Source organism: Mesoplodon mirus (assembly GCF_964341445.2).
Source record: "Mesoplodon mirus genome assembly, chromosome: 3".
NCBI classification, from domain to species: Eukaryota; Metazoa; Chordata; class Mammalia; order Artiodactyla; family Ziphiidae; genus Mesoplodon; species Mesoplodon mirus.
The window spans coordinates 152,020,303-152,045,858 of record NC_138978.1 but is presented as its reverse complement, the minus strand read 5'-3'; the positions used below and the strand labels follow the sequence as shown (position 1 = coordinate 152,045,858).

The following is a 25,556-nucleotide window of genomic DNA, read 5'->3' as shown; positions in this document are numbered from 1 at the left end:
ATTCTCTAGCCAGTAAGCAAAGGAACAGAGACACGTCAAGGAAAGAGAACTGGGAAGAGGCAGGGGCAGGAAAAATGACCTTTGGGAATGGTTCAGAGAGGTTGGCAGAAATGTCACAGAGAAGGCACTGTACCTGAGGACTTGGGAGCCAGGCTGGTGCCCGCAGCCTTCTCATCCCGCGACAGGGGGTGGAAGAAGGTGTACACCAAATCACACTGGAATGGAATCAGAAAACAGGGTCATTCCTCAGTAAGACAATGGCCCACTGAAAAAAGGAAAAGGACTGTTCCACATTAAAAGAGACCTATGAAATGTGACAACCAAATGTAATATGCAGTTCTTGTTTGGGTCATGGCTCAAACAAACCAACTGTTAAAAGAATTTTGGAGATGACAGGGACATTTTGAATATGGACTATGTTTTGGGTGATATAATGACAGTGTAGTTATGTAAGATTATGTCCTTGTTTTTTAGAGATGCACAGTAAGTACTTAGGGGTAGAAGTCACGATGTCTGTGATCTACTTTAAAATATTTCATAAAAAATAGATGACTCAAACATGTCAAAATAACAACTGTTTAAGTGATGGATATATAGGCATTCATTATACTGTTTCTCTATTTTCCTATATGTTTTGAAAGTTCTCATAATACAAAAGTTTAAAAAAAAGAAAAAAAATCAAATAAAAGTAGGTCACATCAGGTCAAAAGCAGTCTGTTCTTGGAATTCCCAGGCAGTCCAGTGGGTAGGACTTGGCGTTTCACTGCTGGCAGGCCAGGGTTCAATCCCTGGTCAGGGAACTAATGCCTGACCCAGCCTTGGACAAAGACCATGAATCCTACTTTTGAGAATGTTTACTAAGCAATTAGGGAAAACAAAAACAAAAACTAAAATGTGTGAAAATACCCACTCTAGCATTAATAGTGAAAAAAGCGGGGAGGGGAATGATCTAAATATCTTTCAAGAAGCGAATGGTTAAAGAGATTATGGTATTGCAAGTTGGTGTATTAATTTGGTACACATATTTAAAGTTATGCTTACTATAAACACTTAAGTGAAAAAAGAACAGAATATAGCATTATATTTAAGCTATGACCACTATAAAACTATAAAAGTCACATTTATATATGGATAAATAGGAAGGAAACACGTAAGTGGGGTTAGATGGTTTTTTAGGCTGATGGGACTCCGGATGACTGTATTTGTCTTTATGCCCATTATAGTACCATTTGTTTAAAGAAAAATCTAGGCGGATACACACACTCAACCTGCTCAAAACCTTCCATTTCCTCAGGCTCTTTCTCACTACAAGCACGTAACACGGACATGTCTCTCCGCGTGCCCAGCTGCATGTTTGTGTTTCACTGCATTTCTGTGCATAGTCCCGTGGGGCTGGAGCCACGACCCACCCACCTCTTCCAGACCCAGAAAAGCCAAGTCCCCTCCACGATTGCCACCCGCTTCCGTCCGCATCCCCCACCCCCCACCAGCGCCAGGGACAGCCAGGAACAGAGGCAGCCACCCACCTCGGCCACCTCAGGGGCTGCGTGGATCAAGTGCCAGATGTAGCCATTTAACTCCTCCCTCCGCCGCTCCGCCATCGCCTCTCCCCGTGAGCGGCCAATCACAAAACGACTAGGGAAGCTGGACGGCAGGTGGGCAGTGGCAGGTGGGCAGTGGCGACGCAGGAGGGGGAAGATGGGGAAAGATAATGAAGAGGCAACAGGATTTAGTCACATTTCACTTGCATTTTCAGTCACCCGATCTGCATTTCTCACCAGCCTCCATTCCCAAGGACCTTTCCCCGACTCCATGCCTCCCCCAGCTCCCCAGGTCTGTGCCAAGGACACACACGCAGCATCTCACACCAGACAGTTCCTAGGACACCGGATGAGAAAACCAAACTGTTGAGCAGAGTCCTACAGCTCCCCAGAAGTGCCTCAGTGGCTCTGGAGCCCCCAGTTTTCCCCATCAAGGTAAAAATTCACTTGAAAAATTGCTTTTTTAAATTGTTGTGAAATACACATAACATAAAATTTACCATCTTAACCATTTTTTAAATATATATATATATTTGATATGGACCATTTTTAAAGTCTTTATTGAATTTGTTACAATATTACTTCTGTTTTATGGTTTTTTGGGGTTGTTTTGGTTTTTGGCCACGAGCCATGTGGGATCTTGGCTCCCTGACAAGGGATCAAACCCACAGGCCCTGCATTGGAAGGGGAAGTCTTAACCACTAGACCGCCAGGGAAGTCTCCCATCTTAACCATTTTTAAGTGTGCAGTTCAGAATTAAGTACACTTACATTGTTGTGCAACCATCACCACCATCCATCTCCAGAACCCTTTTCATCTTGCAAAACTGAAACTCTATACCCATTAAACAACTCCCCATTTGCTCCCTCTCCCTGGCAACCACCATTCTACTTTCTGTTTCTATGAATTTGACTACTCTAAGTGCTTCATGTAAGTGGAATCGTACAGTAGAATAATATTCCATTTTGTATATACACTGCATTTTGTTTATCTATTTGAAACATACTTTTACTCTTTAGAAGATTAGAAACTTGGAAAAATCTTCAGATTCAGTCAATCCCCTGCCTTTAGACCCAGGTTGCTTTCCTGGCAGGTGGACCCAAGCTTATTTTCAAGGCTGGAGGAAGACCTCTTGAGAGCCTCAGAAGAGCACGACAAGCAGGGGGAGCACTTGTCATCAAACTCATTGCCAGGAGGAGAAAGCCAAGGACATAGGTCTTTTCTCCAAAGGGCAGTATGTCACTCCTGCAGTCCTGCCCAGCCCCCATCCGCTCTCCCTCCCCAGTATCCCTCAGTGCAGAGAGTAAAGGCAACAGCTACCTGGGCAGGAGGGAAGAAGGGAAGAGCAGCCGCAGCTTATTGTGTAATTCCTGGAACTCCTCAAATGTCCTCTGGATGTAAGTGGCCTCGTGAGCATTCTCTCGCATCACCTTTATCACATAAATCTGCAAAATCCAAATCTTAGAGAATACTCCCTGCCAAACCCTCTACACCCAATGAAGGGGGTAGGTGAGGGGACAGAAGTGTGTGTGTGTGTGTGTGTGCGCGCACGTGCGCACATGTGTGTTGGAGGAGTTATGCTTTCCAGAAGGAAGAGGATAAAAATGTCTCTAATGGAGACAAAGATAATATACATATGCAGCAAAATGAAAGCAAAGATAGACAAGAATCCTTGTTTCACAAGACCCTTGACTCAGAGGGAACAGCCATCCAACTCAGCTCCCTGATTGTAGGCAGGCCACTTGGGCAGTGGAGAAGGAAGGGGTGTGTGACTGCTCCCAGCACAGGGTGCTCAGTCAACTCCAGCGCCCACAGTGTGGAAGGGAAGAAACAGTCAGAACCCCAACAAGCTGGGGCAGTGGGGAGCAAGGGAGGGTCAGATCGGAGAAAACACTTACGTAGCCTTTGTTGGGGTGGAAGATCTTCTCGTGGCGGCAGAGAAACACATCAGTGATGCGGCCAGAGCTCTTGAGAGTGTGTGTGCGGGGAGCAAAGGAAAGGGTCAGCCGGTCGTCTGAGCCTGTGAACTTCATCTGAGCCAGGTTATGAATGAAAAAATTGAGCTTTGTGGCTACACTGCCGAGGCTGGACTCAATCAACCTGCAGGAGGATGGGAAGAAAAGGATGTGACCCCGCACCCAAGTCCCAACTGCCTGGCAGAACTATCTCGAGAAATATCCCCTGACACCTGAGACTAATACTCAGCTCAGATCAGATCATTTTCCCTGTGTGATATCCTCATAGAGTGCATGATTGCACACAATGATCAGCATACAGTTTATTTCTGTGAACCTGGGGGTCTTATCTCCCCCCACTGCCCACCTGAGCCAAAGACAGTTAAACCAAGGTAGGAAGGAATTAGGGACGCCACCGTGGGCTCACCATGTAAATGTCTAAATACTGTTGTCAAACTGAGTTTCAAGGTTCAGTACAATGGAACCTCACCAAACAAAGCTCAATCCAGAGATTTTAGTTCAAAAGGAAAGGTACTGTATTAGACCCAACAGAGAAAATTTAGCTTGCTAAGTTCCAAAAAGGGTGCATAATAAAATGGACAAAACAGTAGACATTAGTATACAGACACTTCCCTGCTTTCACACAAAGTGTGTCTAAGAACGTCAAATATGGGAAAACAGAACCATGGAATTCCATGTTTTGACAAGGGGGAAGGTTCTGATCCAGAGAGCTAGAAACTAGTACAAAATCCCTACTATACATTGCCCCATAGACAAAATCCTTGACCGAGACATGGTGAGAGTGCAAGTAGGGGATCGCAATACCTCTATATAAAGGTCAGCACCCAAGTGCAGACGGGAGACTGAGTCTGAGAGAAGTAAAATAATTTACCCAAGTCAAAGGCAAAGTTGGGACGACTGACCTATATTGTCAACTCTAAGCTCTGCCACTGGAGCTAAGCCTTTCCCGTTTCCCTAGCCCTGCTCTTCCCAATCCGGCAGCCTGGAAATTAACTACCCAGAGTGGGCAGCACTGTTTCGTACGGAGAGTTTTACCTGGTGAAGTAGGTAGTTGCATTGGCCTCTGTGTCCTGAGGCCTCAGGGCATCATACACATACTTGAGGTCTTCTAGGTCTGAGAGCTCAGGGATCCCACAGGACAACATCTAGAAGAGCAAAGAAGAAGAGAGGGTGCCTGTAACAACAAGGAATTCTTGCTTCTTCCTTACCATAAGGCAAGATTTTCTACAGCTAGGCTCCCTAACCCTTCTAGAGGGTGGCAGGCAGATGCTGTGGGCAGTGGCTAGCAGTCCACAGGAACTGGGGGGGCTGGAGCAGGAAGTCAGATACCTGCAGACACCATTGTCCCCAGGTGGTCTGAGCCCTGCCTTTACCTAGGGCTCAGAGAAGTAGATCTCCAGAAATCCTTTGAAGCAAGACAAAGGAGTCTTAAAGATGGTGCCAGATGACAAGAAGGAGGGGTTCAGAAAGGGATGGAGCTCCTCACCAGGCCCAGAAGGTTGAGGAAGAGGTGGGTGTGCTTGCGAATGAGGTTGTAGGCTTGGCAGCAAAGGTCAACAAAATCATGGAAGCGGCTGGAAGGCTTGTCACCCCCGTTGATGACATACGCCATGTCCGAGGTGAAGACAAAGGGGGCACGGTCCCTGGGCCAAGGGGAACATACAGGTAGAAGGTCAACATGAAGGAGGAAGCCCATTTTGTGGGCTGCGTCAGGGGATGGTTCTCCTCATCCCTCAACACCTGTGTGAAATGGATAGAGGTGGCTCCTCTAACATTTTCGTTTTTCTTTTCCTCCCTTAATCTTAAAAAATCCCCAAACACATCCTTCATTGGTTCCTTGCCTGTGAGCTAGTGATATTTTCCCTGGATATCTAGTTGTATCCCGTTTTGCTGTGGTTTGGGCTCATTTCCCTTTGCTCAGTCCTCAGCAGTGAGGGACAATGGCTGGTGCCTGCCCTCTTCTGCAAGGCCCTGAAAGGACTTGACCTCTTTCTCAGTCTTCTCTTCTCCAAAGCTGCTCAGCCCAGGGACCACACTCTGCAGTGCGGGCCCTCCCATCACGGGCTCGTGTTCCAGCTCCGAACCATTTCCGCTGACCTCCCTGGCCTACACGCACATCCTGGCTTCAGGAGACCACTTACCGCTTGATGTTCCCGAACATCTGGGCGTGGCCCAGGAAACGGCCAAAATCTATGTGGAACATGTGGCCAGTCGTCTTCAGCATGATGTTGTCATTGTGACGGTCACAGATGCCCAAGACGTACGTGGCCACACAGCAGCCAGCACAAGAATAGATGAAGTTCTCTACCGCCTGGGAGAAGGAAGGCAGAGGGGAGGAGGGGACATAAAGCTGGTGTGGAGGGACCCCAGGGGCACAGCCAGACTGAATTCAGCCAGCCCTGCCCCTCTCTCATGAGTCCAACAGCTCTCACATCTGCCTGTTCAGCCTTCATCACATACTTACACACTGATGCACACAGAAACTTCTCTTGTATCTTATGGGGCAAAAGGAGATGGAAGGCTTATAAGTATATCTCCACCACGTTATCTGCAATTCACCACCTTCTGCACCTTTCTTTCTCCTTGGGAAACTGGTTGGAAAGACAGTGCACTGATCCGGGAGACCAGACTTGACCAGCCCATAATCAGGGAAGACTGATGTTTACAACTTTCCCAACTGTTTGTGGTGACCTTAACTCAAGCACAGCAAGGAGGCAGCTGACTTAAGGGCCTCTTCCTGACCCTGCTCAGAATTCTTCTGTCCTTCTCCCTGCCCCCAGTATGACTCCCATTTCCACTGTTCTTGGTAACAGATGAATGCTAATCTAATTAGTCACTTCACTCCAAGGAAGAGCTGAGGCAGCTTAACACTTCTAGGGGATGTTTTACACTCGAAAATCAGACACCTCTAGTTGGTAAAATGTGTTAGAGCAATTTCTGAGTTTAAAGCAGGAGGGGAGGGAGTAAGGGGTTAGATCTACCTTATTTTTTCTGGTCAGCATTTGCCCCCTTATCTGTCTTTCCAGTAAAAAATGTATGGAATTAGTGAATAGACACCTTTCATCCTCTAAATCCTCTTTGTGAGGTTTCTGGAATTCCCAAGAACTCAAGAAAGACTCATCAGCAGAGGCAACAGTTGTCACAGCCAAGTAAGAATGGACAAAGTTGGGAATGAGAGAAATCTTCATAGAACACATGCCCTTCCCACCTCCCTCTGCAAGCTTTCCCCCAGCCTTCAAGGACCTTCCTTGAGCTCCATACCTTTCCCAGATCTTACCAGCCTGCACTGACTCCTCCCCATTGAGCCCCTACAGGCACCATTCACTCAGAACTTAGTATTCTCACTTTCCCAGGGTCCAGGGATCTTATCTCTCAGCAGCCTCTTGGCTGTTCCACAGGCTTACTTCAAAACTAGCTACACACAGGGCTTCCCTGGTGGCGCAGTGGTTGAGAGTCTGCCTGCCTATGCAGGGGACAAGGGTTTGTGCCCCAGTCTGGGAAGATCCCACATGCCACGGAGTGGCTGGGCCCGTGGGCCATGACCGCTGAGCCTGCGCATCTGGAGCCTGTGCTCCGCAACGGGAGGGGCCACAGGAGTGAGAGGCCCGCGTACCGCAGGAAAAAAAAAAAAAAACACTAGCTACACACAGAAATCCCCTGGCTACTTGTTAAATTAAACCAGCTGACTAATCCCTAGGAAGTTAAGAATAGAAAGTTTGTAAAGAAATCACAGAATGTACCTTCTGGAAGAAAAAGAGATTTCTATGATAGAGAAATATATAATTGAAAAGAAACCACTCAATAAGTATAACCCATCAACTCCCAGTCTTAACCATCTCCATCAACCTGTCTTCGTGTCACAGATGTTCTTTCTACCTGAAAGGCATCCTAGTTCGACTTACAAAGCAGCTATATGCCTGTACTCTGCCACAGAGTAAATAACTAGTCTCATCACCTAAGTTATGCAGGGTGTTGGCTGCTTACTGGCAGGAAGTCTCACTGTATAAAGAGAGCTCTCCTGATTTAAGGGGTTTCACTTATAGGATGGAGGTACTCTGTTTGCTGAGTAGGTGGCCAAGAGACAAGTAACTCTAGTTCTTTCCTCCTGCAAGGCACCATAAGAAACTACCAGCATCATTCTAACAGAAAGACTAGAAGAGCTCAGAGCTATTTTTGAAAGACCGATATTAAACATTGAGACACTGAGTTAGTTTCCCTCTGTGTGTATTCTTGTTGTACAAGCTTTTATAATATTTATTATGACTCTTTATTACATTGGCCAGGAGTGATCATAATTCCAGCACCAAGCACAGTGCCTCTGTATGGTGGCTGCTTAATACCTGAAAACTACATGTTAGTATAAATAGTATATAGGGTTGAGGGAGGGAGGAAACAATATCACTCCTTTCCAAGGGTAGAGGACCTTAACATTTACAACATACAGGGGATGGGTTTTGAGGGATGGGAAAGGGAAGAAAGGGCTTTCCAGGCAAAGGAAATACTATCGTCTAAAGGTATTGAAGAAATGTAAGTAGCTCCCTAAACTACAGCATAAATTATCATAAGATGGGGAGGTGCGGTGGATGAGATCACAGGGGCAGGCAGGGCTGGATTACAAAAGGCCTTGCGGCAATGCTGTGGATGACCGACTCATCTTCTAGGACACAGGGAGCCTTTGAAGAATTGAGAGCAAAGGAGTGACATGAGCAGTTTGCGCCTTATTTTAAAAGACTCTGGGGGCTTCCCTGGTGGCGCAGTGGTTGAGAGTCCGCCTGCCGATGCAGGGGACACAGGTTCGTGCCCCGGTCTGGGAGGATCCCACATGCCGCGGAGCGGCTAGGCCCGTGAGCCATGGCCGCTAAGCCCGCGCGTCCGGAGCCTGTGCTCCGCAACGGGAGAGGCCACAACAGTGAGAGGCCCGCGTACCGCAAAAAAAAAAAAAAAAAAAAAAAGACTCTGAAATCCAGCAGAGGATGGTAATGGAAGGAGGAGGGGGCAGTCCAGTAGTTCAGGGGACAGAAAGCAAATGGCTGAAAGAAATGGTAAGAAGAGGACAGATTCAAGAGACACCTGGGGAACAGGGCTTGGTAAAGCAGAGGAGAGGCAGAAGGAAACATCAAGAAGACTCATGGCTCTGTCTTGGGTGACTGCACAGAGAGAGTCATACCATCCAGAAACACAAAAAGCAGGTTTCAAGAGGACAAGGAGAGACAGAAAGCTCGGTTTTGCCTATACTGAGTTTGACGTACAGGTGCAACACAAGCGGAGAGGTCCAGCAGTCGGGTGGTGAGAGAGGGAAAAGGGAATGGCTTTGGAAGTCATCAGTAAGTGGGTGGTAAAGTAATAAGAGATGATGAGCTGGCACGAGAAGAGTACAAAGAGCACAGCAGGCCAGGAATTAAACCCTGGGGAATGCAAACATTTAAGGCCTCGGAAGATCGTCTAATTACATGTTCACTAAACAACATTCTGATTATAATTTGGTTGCCCACGTAGGTTCTCCTTCAGGGATAAAAGCCATTGATCAATATAAGTTAGTATATGGATCGCTTCTGATTTATGGCCATTCTCTTATGAGCTTGGTTATTATGATTTATTCCTTCCCCTAAACTTAATTAACCCAGAGGCAAGAGCCATGAAGCTGTGGACCAGCCACAGAACACAGCAGGTCACCAAGGCCCTACCACCCAGTACAGACCCGCCTGAGGAAGGTCAGCTACCTTTGCTATCATCTCTGTCTCATATCTATCCTCAATCCTGGCTTCTGGTTACATGCTTGTCACAAACCAGCTCCATAACTGGGAACAAATGAGTGAGTCTTAATTCACGTCTATGAAAAGAAGAGTTGGATAAAATGATCTCTAAAGACTCTTCCAACTCTTGTTCTGCAAAGCACCACTGGACTCCTTTCAGGACACAGGAGGACCTGAATAGGTTCGTGACTAAGAGGGCCCCCTCCTCCAAACTCAATCTGCCAGAGGAACTCAGCGAAGGCTTCCCAGTTGGATACCAGGGGATGTTCTTGGTCAGCTTACAAAAGTCATTTGACCCACCTCTAGACATCTGGAGGCACCAGCCAACCAAGAGTGTTTCTTTCCTCCCAATACAGCTGAGCTGTCTTCTCTGTGCATGTGTGGGCCTTGTGGGAACACAGTGTGCCAGAGTCACGCACATCCCACCCCAGCTTCACCCCCACGCTTCAATCCTACCTTCTCGTACTCGTCCTCCCCAGGGTTGTGCTTCTGCAGCCAGTCGGCTAGGGGCCGGTCCTTGAAGGAGCCGGTCACCCCGTGCTCCACCTGGATCTTGCGCAGGGTCTCAGAGTTGGGGATCATCTCTACCATCCCTGTGAGGGGAGACATCAAGTCACTCTCCAGAGCAGAGAGAAGGTGTCTGTCAGGAGAGGACTACAAGAGCTTTGCTGGATGCTTCCCTGTAAATTAAGCTCTAGGGCATTTGGACAAAGTCTGATAATAAGGGGAAAGATCATTCCCCTGGTTTCATACTCCATGCTGTGACTCTTTGGTTCCCCCAGCTCATAGCCATGATCCTTTTTTGTTTTAACTTTTACTATGGGATTTTCAAATACATATAAGAATAAAGAAATGGTATCATGAACTCACACAAAACCAGTTTCAAAAATTATCAACACTTTGCTAATCTTGTTTCATCTATTTCACTCACCCAGCCCTGCTTCCCCCTCTTCTCTTCCACCCTCCCCCTACCCCATTCGCAGCTGGAGTACTTTTAAGTAAATCCCATACATGTCATTTCACTCATAAGTATTTCAAGTATAACTAGCAAGGACATAACCACCATGCCATTATCACATCCAAAAATTCAACGACCATTCTTTGATAGTCTAACCCAGTCTACATGCAAATTTCCCCCAACTGTGTCAAAAAGTATCTGTTTACAGCTGGTTTGTTAGAATTGGGATCCAAAGTCTACACAGTATGCTTGGTTATGTCTCCAAGTCTGCTTTATTTTATAATAGTCTCTCTCCTCTGCCTTCTTTTTTTAATGCCATTCCACAGCTTCTAATGGGATAATCTCGCCCTTTTCATTTTTCTGGAGAAGGACACAGTTCTCGTCAGGGAATGGCAAAAGGGCAGTAAGCAAGAATGCCCCCCACGCCAGCTGCCCAGTCAGAGCCCTGCCCACTCCCTACTGACCTCTCCCACGGCCAGTGGAGAAGCAGCGGAAGAGGACCATGCGCATGTCCAGCCCCTCCTGGACCCAGATCTTGCTCATGATGCGAATCATCTGCAGGGTCAGCATGTCCTGGCGAAGGTCGTCCCCACACTGGATGAAGGAAGACAATGACCGGAACCACCTCCCCCACTTCCTCCAGCTCCCAGATCTCCCAGGAGGGCAACCTTGGCCCAGACTAGTGACCAGGGACTGCTCAGTTCTCCCACCTCACACTCAGACCTGCTCACACCCGGTCAAACACCAGAGATGGGCCAGGAACCACATTTTGCCCGTGTGGTGTTCCAGCTCTTCCCCCAACCCCACGTCCCCATTTACACTGAAGTCAGGGTCCTCTTCTTCATGCAGCCTTCCTGACCATCAAAGCCTTAAAACTTGAATGTTTACACCTTGGATTTGGAACTTACACACAACAAATATATGTTACTAAGTCACACATGCCTTTCATTTCCCCCACTGGATTGTCCGCTCTGAGACTATCCTTTATTCCTCAGAATCATGGATGTACCAGTTAGAGGCACCTTAAGATTCATCTAAGTCCAACCTGCACCTGATTTATGAATTTCCTCTTCAGCACGCCTGCCATAGTCATTCAGCTTGAATACTCTAGGGACAGCCAGGTCAGCACCTTATCCATTCCATTGCTGAGGTAGCTCTGCCTTCTAGAAAGCGCCTCTGATATTGAGCTGTCAGTTACCTCCTTACACATCCCAACACTGTTCCTAGCCCTCTGGGGCCACACATAATTAATCTATTTCCTTTTTCACCCGATAGTCTTTCACACACTAAAATGGCAGTATCAGTGTGGACCAGCAGGAAGAGAATGGCCCTGAGGCTGCTTCTGCCACCCTTGGATTCCCACCTCTCCTTCTCTCTACCATCTACATTCCACCAGGCTTGAGAGAAGTGTCCTCACCTTGAAGATGACACGGATGTTCTCGCCCAGCGGATCCACATTTTGGAAGGAGAGCTTGAGGGGGACTGCATTGGAGTTGAAGTAGGAACAGTCCTGCCACAGTAGAGAGGGTAGTGATGAGGGTCAGGGTGGCACAGGGCCAGGAAGGAAAACGGCCTCTCCAACTCTCCACCAGCTGCTGCTCATTGTTTCTTCCAGATTTCTGCGGAGCCCATATTCCTTTCCTCCCTCCCTACTGCCATCACCCTGGTTCAGTTTGTTATGACTTCAGCTCCTGCGCCTGGTCTCTCATCCCTTCAGTTCACTCCACACACAACTTACTAGTTGTGTGACTTCTGGCAAGTCGTGTGTCCCACCTATAACTCAGTTTACTCCTCTGTAAAATGGGGCTCACAACAGTACCGACTTCATAAGAGTCGTGAGGATGAAATGTGATAGCCAAAGGAAGGCACTTAGAACAGTGCCAGGCACAGAGGGTGTGCTCGATCACCAGCCTGGACTTCAACCCCGACACCGTCAGCAGAGGCACTTCCCCAGCCCCCAACCCAGTTCCTCCACCCCGCAGAGCTGTCGGGTAAAAGTCCATACACATTAGCGTTGGCAGGAGGCCCCACATATGCCTTTCTTCCTCACCTCTCTCGACAACCAGCTCAGTGAGGACCTGGCTTCCACTGAGCCCTCCCCACTCCGAGAGCCCCAAACCTACCAGTCACTCACCCTGGGCACGATGCCCCTAACCAGCAGACTGGGGCTAAGCGGCAGGCGGCAGGAGCCATGGAGGGCAAAAAACTGCCCCACCTCCTCCAGGCCCGTGCGGAGAATCCCCTGGTGGGGAAAGGAGAGCAGGGGTGAGGTGAGGGGCCCATAAGCTCCACTCAGAGCCAGGCCTCTCCCAGGGGCGGGTGCCAGTAGTGGTTGGCATGGAAACAGTCACCCGAGAGACGTGGACAACCTCCTGGAGAAGGTGAAGAAGGAAGACTGCCCCACCCACACCACAGCCTGGGCCACAGCCCAAACACCTATAGAGACTGGGTGGATGACAGAACAGCTTAAAGCAGCCCACGGTGAACTGAGAGGGTGGGCTACAGGCCAAGGAGGAGTTGCCACTCGGGCCGTTGCCAAAAAAGCCAATCATCTAGACTTCACAGTCTCCCAATTTTTCAATGTCAGCAACCAGGATCACTAACACTGGACTAATACAACCCCTTTGTGCAAACAGATAAAGGTGCGCCCTCTGGATGGTAGCAGCCCTGAGCCGTGGCTCACAGCACAGTGAACAAAGTATGACTGAATTTTAGCCCTCACTTGCCCCACTCTGGCTGGGTGCTCTTTTTTTTTTTTTTTTTTTTATTGGTTTCTGCTTTATAACAAAGTGAATCAGTCATACATATACATCTGTTCCCACATCCCTTCCCTCATGCATCTCCCTGGCTGGGTGCTCTTGTGCAGTGAACAACTTACACAACTGGGCTTAGCCTTTAAGGTAAACAGTTAAATAAAAATTTTAATACTTCGCAAGCCAAAGAGAACACATTCCGTGGGCTGTATCCAGCTTGCAGACTGTCAGTTTGTAGCCTGTAGGTTAGGGAGACACCTCTTTCCAGCCCCTCACCAGAGATGGTTAAGTGCCATCCTGCTGGTCAAGATGCCTAAGAAGTTAATGACTGGCTGCAGAGGCCCAGAACCGGAAATGGGTAGAGGCAGCCTCACCCCACTCACCGGCCGTGCAGACGGGGCAGCCTCCCGGACCTGCTGGGCCAGCTTGGCCAGGGTACTGACAAGCCAGCACTGGCGGTTAAACTCCTCTCTCAGCCCCTTGCCACAGCAACACAGCAAGGCTGCCAGCAGATACTGGTAGCGGATGCTGAACTGAGAGTCCTTGAGGCCGTCTTTCAGCAACCTACCAGGCAAAGGGAGGGAGGAAGTCAGAACACTCAAAGGATAACAGGCAAGGCGGGGGTGAGGAGTGGTCAGACCCAGCTCTGACTCCCTGGAAGACCCACCCCAAACTTGGGAAGGCAAAGAGGCTCTGGATGCAAAACTTATACAGAGGTGTTCAGCCATATCTCAGTCTGCCCATGCTGTCTTTAAATAGGGCTCAGAGCCCTTCTGCATCTGGTTTCTCCTTGTATTTCTGCCGTGCGTGGGTGGAGGGCAGGGCCAGGGATGATCCCCACTGCGCTTACATGCGGGTGAGCTGAGAGCCCCTGAGGAAAATGTGCTGGCCCAAGGCCACCTGGTAAGTCAGCCACATACTGCAACCCACATGGCTCAGCTCCCCACCCTTGCAGGCTTAGAATAAAACACTCCCAAGTGAAGGAGATGTGTCCACCTCTCCTCTTCCTGCACACGGTTTTACCAGAAGAAGTAGTGAGTCACTCTCAAGTCAGAGACAGCTCGTTTCAGGAGGAAGCGCACCAAGGGGCTGTCCAGGTAGCACTCATACTTTAAGGCCTGTGTAGGAGACAGGGAACAGGAGGCTTTGTTGATTGCCTGTAATCTACACCAACTGCTATCCCTGCAGGATGCAGTCTGTCTTGGGGTCCTGGGGGTGGGACCATCAGAACTGGAGGGAAGGCCAGCTCACCCACCTGCACGAGCTGGGGCAAGTAGTCCAACAGCTCAGCATCAGAGAGGGAGCCAATCCACTGAACGGCCATACGGCGCACCTCCTGGTCTGGGAACCTGCAAAATAGAGCCCAGGACCCTGACAATCCAGCCACAGGGTCTAAGGCACAGGAGTGAGCAAGCACCCTCACACCTGAGCCTCAGAGCCATGGGTGAACAAATGGCAATGACTCCCAGAATCTGCCAAAGCCACTAGAAGAGTCTTAAGCACCTTTTCTGGATTGCAACCGTTGAGAATGGCCCTGGTCCATGGTCAGAGTCAGCCTTGGGCCATGGAAGCCACTCTCACTCCCTGTATGAGTTCAAGAAAATGGGACAAAGTCCTCAACCCCACTCCCAAAGACCTCTTCCTTGACTCTCACTGTGCCAGAAATCCCACCATCAAAGAGCCCGCGTGAGGATCAAAGCATTATCGTTTCTTGGTACCATCCTTTTAATGCAAAGCTTGCCAGGCAAATAACAGAGATCATGAAATTATATATAAGCCAGTACACCTAGCCAGAATTAGTTTAGCAGAGATTAGCAAAACCTTTGCCTCAATAAGTCCTGAAGGCAAAATACGTGGATCAGGTACATTTTAATTACTAAGAGTGGTAGAAAATAAACCAAGAACATTGGGTACCATCTAGGGGTTTGAGACTGGGAGCCTGTGTCCCCAGAGGAACGAAGGGAGAGAGGACTGTAAGAGCAGAACTAAGTGATAAGGTTTGGGTTACACAGGTGTGTGCATATGTCAAATCTCAGCAAATGTACACATAAGCCTTGGGCACTGACTTATATGTAAACTTTGTCTCAAAAGAAAAAAACGTAAACAAACATTGAGCTCTAGTTAATGTTATGCTTGCTAAAGTATTTAGGAAGGAGTTATGATGTCTCAATTTACTTCAAAATGCATAAAAAAATAAGATGTATTGATGGACAGTATATACACAATAAAGCAAATATAACAAATGTGAATGGTTAGAATTTAGGTGGTGGGAATATGGATGTTCACTATTAAATTCTCAGTCTTGTTGTATGTTTGAAAAATGTTCATAATATAATATGGGGGGTGGGGGTGGAATAAAATAAAGAAAGAGAAAAGGAGAAGTGGAAAAGCCCTGAATTTCCATGCCCACTTGACCATTCTCCCCAGGGCTGGCCAGGTCAGTGATGGGCAGTGCCAAGCCCTGGCTTCTGGAAGGACACGTGGTCAGGAAAGGTGGGTGTTACAACTCACGTGGCATGCAGGAGCCCCAGGGCATCCTGGTGGTTCATGTGGGTCCACTGCTTCAGGAGAGCGTAGATGTCGGGCAGGCAAGCCCACTCCCAGCTGGGGGCACTAGCGAGCACCAGGGGGAGTGAGCTCACCTCCGAGTGGCAGTAATACCGCTTCTCCCACAGGCTCTTTTTGTCAGCATCAGTGAGCCTGGGGGTGGAAGTGGTAGGGGGAGGTGAGAGAGACAACAGAGTCAGCCAGAGGGTAAGGTACTCACGCTCCAAGAGAATGCTACACACTCCAATTCAGTAGTTGCCAACCTTTGCTGCATGTTACAATCACCTGAGGAGCTTTGTAAATGCCTCTTGTCCAGGCTACACCCAAAACCAATTAAGTCAGAATGTCTGGGGAAGGCAGGCATCGGTAATTTTAAAAATATCCCTAAGCGATTGCAATGTGTGAAGCAAACTCTGGGAGCCAGGGTCCAAATTGCATCTTTGATCCTTGACTCAGGGACATCTCACACCAAGGCAGCATGCAGGGGCCAAGGGCACCGGTTTTGCTACCCCTCCTGAGGATGCCCTTCGGACATCACTCCCAAGTAGAGCCACCAGAGGGCAGTGGTCCCCACTGCTCAGGGTCTGGGCAGCTGAGAGGCCTCCTGGGGCTTCCTGGGGCCAGCTGGAGGTTTTATAGGACCTGCAGCTAATTGGGTCTTGCCTGAGATCAGGTGTCTAATGGGAGAAAGGAGCTGAGGGGCTAATGAAGCAAGGGGTCAGCAGAGGAGTGGGGGCAGGGGAGGTCTGCAGTCACTCAGTGATTCTGGCTGCCCTGGGTGAGACACGAGGGAGATGAGCCCCATCTCTCTCATTTCCCCCAACTGCCACGTGCAAGGGCCATGCAGGAGCCAGAGAGGTATAGGAGAGAGCAGGCCGGTGGGGAGCCCAGATCCCACCAGCTCCTCCAGCCTCTTCAACCCTGGTGAGAGAAGCAGCCCCAAGGATGAGATCAGCTTGGACTCGCTTACCCCTGACAGCTGCCAGCTTGCCTTGACACCTGATCCTTTTTGGAAAGTGACAGGGCCAGAGAAATGCAAAGGCTGTGGGTGTGGAAGGGGCAGGAGGTGGGGGCAGGGTGGTAAGCATAGGGGCCAGCTGCCCCAGTGGACAGCAAATAGTACACAGCTTATCTGGGGGTGGGGCAAAGCTCTGGTCCTCTTGGCAAGCTGATTCTGGGCCAAGTCCCCATCGTGGGGATGGGTGTTCCCGGATCTAATATCCTGACTGTGAGCTCTCCACTTTGCCTAAGGTCAGCTCATGAAAAACGTCTGGGGGCTGCAGAGCTCTCTCTCCACCATTTCCTGCCTAGGCAGCAGTGCCCACCCTATCCCACCTCGACTCCCAAAGCAGGAGGACAGGGAACTGCTGGGAGGTAAGAGAAGGTCAGTTAGAACTCGAGAGACTTAGTGGAGGCCCGAGTCACACATGGGGGATGCCCTGGGCCTCACCAGTACAGGGACTCCTTCTGCATGATGCTTTTAAGCATGTGTTGGTCTTCCTCCCGGAGGCTGCCAAACTCATAGCGGGGGCTGAACTTGTCTCCAGCGGGGCTGGTGAACTTGATGTCGAAGGCTGAGGTGGGAAAGTCAATCTGGGAGATGACATCAGGGAAGTGAGGAGAGAGAACAGGAAGCTGGGTGGGGCTGCCACCTACCTGGGTCTCCAGCTCTTCTTTTACCCACCAGCCTTCCTGCCTCCCTTCCTCCCTCCCTTACCCTCAGATTCTTTGTCTGTAAAATAACCTTGTTGGACTTGGTGATCGCTAAAGTCCCTTCCAGCTATAACTTCCAGCGAAAAATGAGAAGGAAACAAAGAGAGAGAAAGAAAAACGGTCAAGTGAGGAAGAGGTTGGGCTGAGATGCATCTAGGTGAGGGGACTGGCCCCAGGCCAAACTCTGAACAGAAGCATCATTAGGCTGAGCCACTGGGAGCCTCCACGCCCAGGTTGGGGAGCCTTCAGTGTGGTCCTGGAGGGCACTACTGCCTGATGAAAAGTGGGACCACATGCCAGGTGAGAGCTCTGCCAACTCTGAAGCCTTCCATGCTGGGTTCCCTTGCTCTCTGCTGCCATGTTCATCCTTCTAAAATGGATGTCAGAGCTCAGGGAGCCAGTCCTCAAAGGGAGTTCCACATTCTTTCTTTCAAGAAATGTTTATTGAACCCTAATATGTACCGAGCATTGTTCTGGGCCCTGGGCACAGAGTAGTAAATAAGACAGATAAAAACGCCTGCCTCGGGCTTCCCTTGTGGTGCAGTGGTTGAGAGTCCGCCTGCCGATGCAGGGGACACGGGTTCGTGCCCCGGTCCGGGAAGATCCCACATGCCGCGGAGCGGCTGGGCCCGTGAGCCATGGCCGCTGAGCCTGCGCGTCCGGAGCCTGTGCTCCGCAACGGGAGAGGCCACAACAGTGAGAGGCCCACGTACCGCAAAAAAAAAAAAAAAAAAAAAGAAACGCCTGCCTCTTGGAGCTTTCATTCTGTATGCACTTTGATATTCCATATTCCATACAAAAGCATCTCATGACCATAAGAAAAGGAACCAGAAACGGTAACTAGACCTCGGACCTGACCAGCTCCTCCTCCTGTCCCCAGAGAATGGGTCCACCCCACTAGAGCACTGAGTGGCTGCGGGGAGGGCTTCCCCATGGGCCCCAAGAGGGGATGGCTCAGATTAGTAATATTAGGGTTCAATACAAGGAACTCTGAAGAGCTGAGCCCTGGTTGGCAAGGGTCTCAGACCCTGCCTTCAGGCTCCTTGAAATCAGTTAACCTCAAGGAGATGGGACGTAGCTTCCGCAGAACTTGCCCTCCCACTCCGGGTCTAACCACGTTCACCTAGTCGCTTCAGTCTCATCACCCCACGTGCAAAGTTCCGCACTTTCTCCTACTGCCCCAGCCCAATCCTCAAAGGGAAAACATGGAGCCAACTCTGGAGTGGTCCTGATGGGTCGGTGGGAGGGAGAGGCTGGGGTCTCACCTGCAGGATGACACTATCTGGCTGATGGAAATTAGGTGCACTCCAACGGGTACTGGGGCTTTCCTGTGTTGCTGGCCATAAGCCCAGAAGCTTCCGGCCACAGGTCAGGACTCTAAGGAGGATGGAAGGTGGGATAAGCCAACAAACCCAGTCGCTAAGGAGATGGTTCTCCTCCCGCTCTCCCTATCCAAAACTCTGCCTTTTCTGCTTGAAGCCACTGCCCAACTCCTCTCTCTCATTCTCCCCACAGACCACGGCCTTCTCTTTCTTCCAAGTCCTATAAAAAACCCACCCCCTCCAGGAAGCCTTCCTAAACTAACCACACCCTCCCTGGTCTGGGTGACCTGGTGGCAGGGATGCCTTCATGATGTAGAGAGCTGGACTGGATGACCTCTAAGTTCCTTCCAATGACAAGACCAGATGACGCTGCCTGAGCGTGCATATCCATGCCCCTTCCCACCAGTCCTGCCCAGTAGCTCTTGATTACATCAATTGTGCTGGCCACCAGTCCTGTGCCTTGGTCCTCTCCACCAGGGCTGGGACCCTATGGACTCTGCCGGTGAGCCCCACCTGGCCAACCTGCCCGAGGGGCATTGGCCCACGCAGCGGCCAGGCCTCTCTCCCTATCCCCTCCTCCCTGCCAAGGCCAAGCTGCCCTGGGCCCACATACTGCCTGAAGTTGAAGAGCGGAGCAGTGACCCAGCCCAGGGCTTCGGGCACCCGCCGCTGCTTATTGGACTCCGAGGAGCTCCCGGGTGGGGGGATGGGCAGAGCATAGAGAGTGGCACACAGCAGGGTCTCCCGAGGCAACCGGTTCACCTGCACAGGGAAGCAGATCCTAGGGAGGACAGGAAACCAAATCAGGAAGTGCCACCCCTGTGGCTTCCAGGGCCAGGTGGCCCAGGAAGTCAAGATGAGGCTGAGAACTTGGCCTCCCGATATGCTCCCTGGGTAAGCCTTCCTGCAGAACCAGGACAGATCCCAAACTGCAGGCAAAACCTCCACTCGATGCCTGCAGGAGGACAGTCTATATGTCTTTGCAGCCTCTTGGTAGAGTAAGACAAACATCCTCTGATTTTAAGGCTACCCACGGTGACCAGACAGAACTCACTTGGCCAGAGTCACCTAGAGTTCAGGTGTCTACAGGCCCCATACCGTCAGCCATACTCCTTCCCTTGTTTTAGGATTTCTGCAGAGTCACCGAGAAGTTGCTCCTTTTGACAATCCTTCTCCATTGAACAATCCCCAACCCTCCCCCACCTCTTACGGCTGAGAGCAGCCAGGAAGCAGCAGCATGATCTCTGCCTTCAGCGCACCCTCCCCCACGGCCCTCCCACCTGTCTGTCCTCCCGTGTCCCCTTCTTCTCCTAACCCACTGGACACAAATAGTTTGTTCTCACCCCGAAACATTTTCAAAGCCAAAGGGATAAAAAGAAGGGGCTCCTCCAAGTCCCTGGGTGGTGAGAAGGCAAACTGGCAGGGCCCAAAGAACTGACACCGAAGCCCTTGCCAGTACCCAAGCCCAGATGGTCTCTCCCGTGCTCCCACGGCTGAATCACACCCGGCTACTCCCTCCAAGTTCAGGATAAGGGCCTGGGGTGGGGTGGGTGGAGAGGGGAGGGGAGCTGTGGGAAGAGGGAGGACCCACATTACCTTTCGGGGAAGCTGTCCCTGGGCCAAAGTCCATACCGTTACACCCTTCTGGCCAGCCCAGGGCCCAGCAGCTTTTATGCCAGAGGGCACAGAGGCAGGGCGGCCACGCCCAAGGTTAGCAGTTTCATGATCAAGCAGCCTCCCTCCACCGCTGCCCCTCACTCCTCCAGGGGAATCTCCGCGTAAGTGAGGCACTCCCTCCTTCCCGCCAGACTGGCAGGGCCCTGCCCTGTCCCAGCTGCCTCTACCATGGGGGCCCACAGCTATAATTAGGACCCCGCCAGCAGCCAGCGTACATGTCAGGCCAGGGCTTGGCTAGAGTGGCCGAGTGAGGCTGCTGGGCCTATTTTGAGAGTTAGCTGACCCCATGCTGCTACAGTGAGGGAGACAATCAGCTGACCCCACAGCAAAGAGGAGACGGAGCTGGTCCTGATCCCTTTCTTTTCAGCTGGAAGAGCCTTCCAGCTGGGCATCCAGAGAAAAAGAGAGTGAGGAACCTTTCTAGCTGAAACCGTCAACCAAGGCTCCTTCTCCTCAGCCCTTGGGTATATCTGGTATTCTAAAACCTCCCCCACGGACCTTCACCTGGGGTCAGTCAGGACAACCAGTAGGTTAGCTGTAGCCCTAAACTTCCTCCCTTCTGCAACCCATTCCTTAACAGCGCATCACAGGGGCTGACTCCTCCGGGCAGCGTTCCTGGGACGTGCCGGTTCCAGTCCTGGTTCTGCCTCTCACAACCTTGGGCAACTACTCACACCTCTGTGCCTCAGCTTCCTCATCAGTGAAAAGGGGGACGTGGCTTCACTTGTGTGATGTGTGTATATACTGGGTGCTTTTTGCTATGTGACACTGCGGTTACTGCACTGGAACGGAACTATAGACATTTAGCACTTTCATGCACAAACATCCCCATGTGTCAGTCACTGCGTCAGTCACTTGGAACGGAGAAACCCGAATTGAGAGAGCTCAGAACACAACAAAGATGATAAAGAAGAAAGCATTTATCATGTACTAGGTATTGTGCCAAGTACTTTACTTGCAGTGTCTCAACTGCTCTCAAAGAACCCTATAGCGTAGGCCCTATGACCATGTCCATTTTGGGTTGAATGACCTGCCCAAGGTTGCACCTACAGTGAGAAGGAGAGGATGATGGCACCCAAAGACTGCACTGCACTGCCTCCTCCCACATGCCTTGGTCTTGATCATGAAGGTGCCACGGGGCCTCTGGAGGGGCAGCGCTGACATGACACCCTCCACAAGGCTCTAGGGAGGATAGCAGCCCTATGGGATTTGAGGCAGAGATTCAGACAGGGAGTAGAATGAGATCACAGAGCAGGCAGCTTGAGGTGGGACATGCTGGGCTGCTTCCACACCTCTGATACTCCGTGGGGAAAGGGTCTAAGGCTCATTGTGAGGTCTGCCTGGGCTGGAGAGCTGTAAAACACATAGTAATTGAGGCCAGAGAATCCCAAGGGGATGGTGAAATTTGGGAGCCGTTTAATGCAGCCATCCTCAGCCTCCAAGGAGTCTCTCCGGCTCTGGTGATTGTTTAATTAAAGGACTTTATTTACACCTTTATTGCTCTAAGAATCATAAACGTGTGAAGACAGGAGAAAAGGTCTGCCTCTCCCACTGGCCGTCTGTAAAATGGCCCATCTCTCCCAGGATTTCCACAGACTCTCCATCCACCTATTTTGGTATCCTTGGCCTCCCCAAGGACCCTCCTCAATCTCTTTAATCTGCACTCCAAATACTGAATTTGCAGTTCTGCTTTGCACATAAGGACTCAGAGATAAGTCAGTCTGGGAAAGTAAGCTGCGGGGAGCAAACAAGGTGCTTTCTGTCTGGAGGGAGGATGGAGCAGCACAGAAAAGGCACAAGGCACACAAACTTCTACAATGTCACCATCGAGGCACCCTGGCCTCCATTTCCTTCCTGTTTTGCTTGGCTGATGGCTACCTTCCGGACAGCAAATTACTGTTAATAAACAGTGGTTGATACTATCTTGTGCTTGTGTTTTCATGTTTATATTTATAACCTGTCTTACCTCATTTCAGTGCCACAACTGCCTCTGAGTTAAACAAATGTCCCCATTTTACAGTTTGAGAAACTGAGGCCCAAAGAGGCCAGAGAGGACATACGACTAGAGACAGAGCTAGAAATAGAGCCTTATTCCTATAGCTCTAAGCCCATTAGTCTTTCCTCTAGACAGCCTGCCCTTCCAGATTTATAAGGGAGAAAGCATGGTCCCGTCTCCCTCTTCCATGGGAACTTTAGGAAGAAGGGAGATGAGACTCCCTCAGACTAGTTAAACCTTTTAAGGGAGACAAGATCAAAACAATGAATTATTATTAAAACTAATGTTTATATGGTCCTTCATGGTTTACAACAAGCCTTTATGGATACTTCTCATTGGAAACTCATAACAACTTGAGAGGTAGAAATTACACTTGTCCCCATTTAAGAGTTAGGGAAGTGGAGTCTCAAGAGTCTGAATGGCTTGTTTGGTTAGGGTTCGTGACAGAGCCTGGTTTAATCTGGGCATTCAGGAGGCTGAGAGGGTCTGCAGTGGGCACTGGAGCCTGGCGGGAGGTCTTACTGCTGGTCCCAGATGATGAGGTGGAAGAGGTACTTGGAGAAGTGAACCCTTCGGGTCTGCAGGGGGCTGCACAACTCCTTGCCGCCATGGCTGAGGGAGCAGGAGAGGTAGAACTCTTCATAGCTACAAGAGAAAGGGCGTAAGTCAGGACACTCAGCTCCCAGATCTCATCTCAGTCGCCCGAACTATGCCGAACTCCATTTCCCCTGTAAGACTCTTGATCTGTGGGACTGGAACATGGGGTCAAGGGACAGGACAGCCAAATCGGATTTGCGGAAGTGTGCTCCGGGAAAAGCAACTCGATCTGGATCTCTCTGCCCAGTTTCAGGTTCCATGCTGAGCCCTTGGTTTTTCTCCCTTCTTTATTGGGAAGCAGCCATGCAGCCTCCTTCTTAGAACCAGCTCCAGCCCATGGGGTGTCTGGGGGTGCGCCTGCGCACATGCGCATGCGCAGGTGAGAAGCGTGGGGGATGAAAAACGACATATGCTGAAATGAATGCCAACACATGGGAGTCCCTGCGGCTCGTGACAGGTGCCTGACAGAAGAGGTCAGAGAAGGCCCTGGTTTCCCAGGCTGCCTCCTTTGTTCTCCGCCAATCGCCCAGAGGAATACATTAAGTGAGGAACAAAGAGAGAAGGGGAAGGGAGGGGGAGGGGGTCTGGGAAGAGAGGGGCGGGGGTCGGGTGGAGCCAAAGGCCTATTCCCCCAGGCCTGGGATGCTGGGGGACCCTGAGAGGAGCTCAGGATTACCAAGTTAACGTCCTCCTCCACCCACCCTTGCAGGCCTAGGGAACTCCAGACAAAGGGTCATCTCCCACCTCCCCGCCCCCTCCCGTTGTACATCTGCAGGGGAGTGCGGTCACTGGCCGTGAGGCATGCACTCAGATCTGGGAAGCGGCCATCTGTCGCAGCAGCGTCTCCATCAGCTGGCCTTGGATAGGAGGGGGCAGGGATGCCTAAGCAGCCATCACTGAGAGGGAGTGACAAGATCTGACCACTGCTGCCTTTTCTCTCTCCTCTGGGATGTCCCAGCCCACGTCAGTCTCCCTCTCAGTGGGCTCATCCCCTCAGCCACAGTGCACCATAATGCCACAGAGCCTAAATTTAGGACAGTGGGGTCACATGCAGACAGAAAAAGCCATCTGAAGTCTAACTCAGCTTGCTCCCTATAGGCCATTCAGCCCAGTGCTCACCTGGTAGCCCAGATGATGGGGATGCGGTGGGTGGCATAGACCGTAAAGGCCAGGGGCCCAGAAAAATGGCAGGCCTCCTGGACCAGATCATGCTTGCGGCTTCCGTGCACTGCTGTCTGGAAGTCTGCATTGAACGTGTTGCAGTACAGCTCCACCAGGTCCAAGATGGCAGCTGTCAGGGCTTCCACGACCTTCTCTGTGAAAGGAAGGGGACAGAAGGAAGAATAGTGAGGCTTCAACAAGCCCCATCTTGTTGTCATGGCACTGGCTAAGATGGGACACCCTAGGACAGTAGTCCCCAAATGGCAGGCACCCATCTGTGATGAAATGAGGAAAAAGCAGGAGCATGTCATGAGCTTCTCACAAAATGACACTCAATTTTAAACATTGTCCTTATTTTTACTTATTGCTACTCATTTAGTGTAAAATGTCCTTTCTTTTAGGAAGTAGTGGGAATAATAGTTACCAGTTACTTCAAAGAAGTCATTGCTTAGTAAAATAAAAACTGATCATTCTATGTTGGTCTCCAAAATAATGCTTTTTGGTCCACGAAATCTGAAACATTGGGAATCACTGACCAAGAATCCTAGAGATATGAGCTTTGTAGGGCAACATTCTGCTTGAAAGACTTAAGGGGGAATCCTAGGGAAAAATTCTTTATCACCATCTCCCCAGGCCCCTTCAAAGTTGGAAACACAGGGGTTATGAGCTCACAACCTACCCAAGTGAAAGTTTTTCCATCTGGAACCCAGGGCTAACTCTGCCCCACCACGCCTACCCTCACACTTACACCGCCTCATCACCATCTCCCAGGGACACCATAGGAATAACTAGTAAAAATAACTAGAAAACATTTTGTGGAAAGAAATGTGCTCTCCAGCTGCGTCCACGCCTCATATAGGAAAACACATACACACATACGCACACAGAGGCAGACCTGGACCCATAAATCACGGGGGCCAGGGAGAAAAAGGAATCTGGGCAGAGACTGCAGTTTTCAGCTGCCCCTTCTGGATGAAGAGAGCAGCTCCCTTACCTCGGTTTTCCCTCACAGCCAAGACGGTGGGATCCTATTGGGGAAAAAGGAGAGGGAGGGGAGCTTCAGGGCCATGGCCTTTTCCGTCACAGCTGGAAGAAGGGCTTTTCACAGCTGTGCTCATCTGGACCAGACTGGACCGAAATTTGAGGAGCAGAGGTTCCCCAGGGAGGACAGAGTAACAGTTTGTACCAGATTCGTGTGATGGGACAGTGAACCAGACCAAGGATAAAGTCATCGTGTCCACCCAGATGAAACACGCCAGCCCTCAGGCTGCCCCGCTACAGATCACAGCACCCATCGTGCTGGCTGGCCCCGTCTGCACAGCACACAGCCCTCGCCGCGGAGTCCCAAATCCCCGGCTCGGGGCAGGTTCTGGTCTTGCACCCTGCTGGGTTCGAAAACTGGCAGGCAGTGCCTCAGTGACTGTGAACAAAGCCCTTGCTGGCCTGGGATCCCGGCAATCCGTCCCAGGGGCAGATCCTAGCCCACTCTCATCCTCAGGAAGAGGTGACAGACTTGGCATCTATTTCCCAAAAACCCTGTGACTAAATGTTCAAACATAAAA

At 50.4% G+C, this 25,556-nt stretch overlaps 1 protein-coding gene across 1 annotated transcript in view; it reads right to left on the bottom strand.

Annotated features, from left to right (window-relative positions):
- Positions 1-25,556, bottom strand: part of PIK3C2B (phosphatidylinositol-4-phosphate 3-kinase catalytic subunit type 2 beta) — a 62,348-nt gene that overhangs the window by 4,839 nt on the left and 31,953 nt on the right. Inside the window, exons 10-30 of the mRNA XM_082613236.1 lie at positions 24,989-25,022; positions 23,953-24,148; positions 22,759-22,881; positions 19,177-19,344; positions 18,507-18,618; positions 16,979-17,121; positions 15,493-15,681; positions 14,237-14,330; positions 14,005-14,099; positions 13,365-13,545; positions 12,363-12,470; positions 11,646-11,738; positions 10,693-10,822; positions 9,727-9,863; positions 5,659-5,828; positions 5,004-5,160; positions 4,553-4,662; positions 3,440-3,641; positions 2,862-2,986; positions 1,527-1,644; positions 134-215 (exon numbers count right to left, since the gene is read on the bottom strand). Of these exons, the coding sequence (XP_082469362.1) occupies positions 134-215; positions 1,527-1,644; positions 2,862-2,986; positions 3,440-3,641; positions 4,553-4,662; positions 5,004-5,160; positions 5,659-5,828; positions 9,727-9,863; positions 10,693-10,822; positions 11,646-11,738; positions 12,363-12,470; positions 13,365-13,545; positions 14,005-14,099; positions 14,237-14,330; positions 15,493-15,681; positions 16,979-17,121; positions 18,507-18,618; positions 19,177-19,344; positions 22,759-22,881; positions 23,953-24,148; positions 24,989-25,022 (2,767 nt within the window). The remainder of the gene's footprint in view (positions 1-133; positions 216-1,526; positions 1,645-2,861; positions 2,987-3,439; positions 3,642-4,552; positions 4,663-5,003; positions 5,161-5,658; positions 5,829-9,726; positions 9,864-10,692; positions 10,823-11,645; positions 11,739-12,362; positions 12,471-13,364; positions 13,546-14,004; positions 14,100-14,236; positions 14,331-15,492; positions 15,682-16,978; positions 17,122-18,506; positions 18,619-19,176; positions 19,345-22,758; positions 22,882-23,952; positions 24,149-24,988; positions 25,023-25,556) is intronic.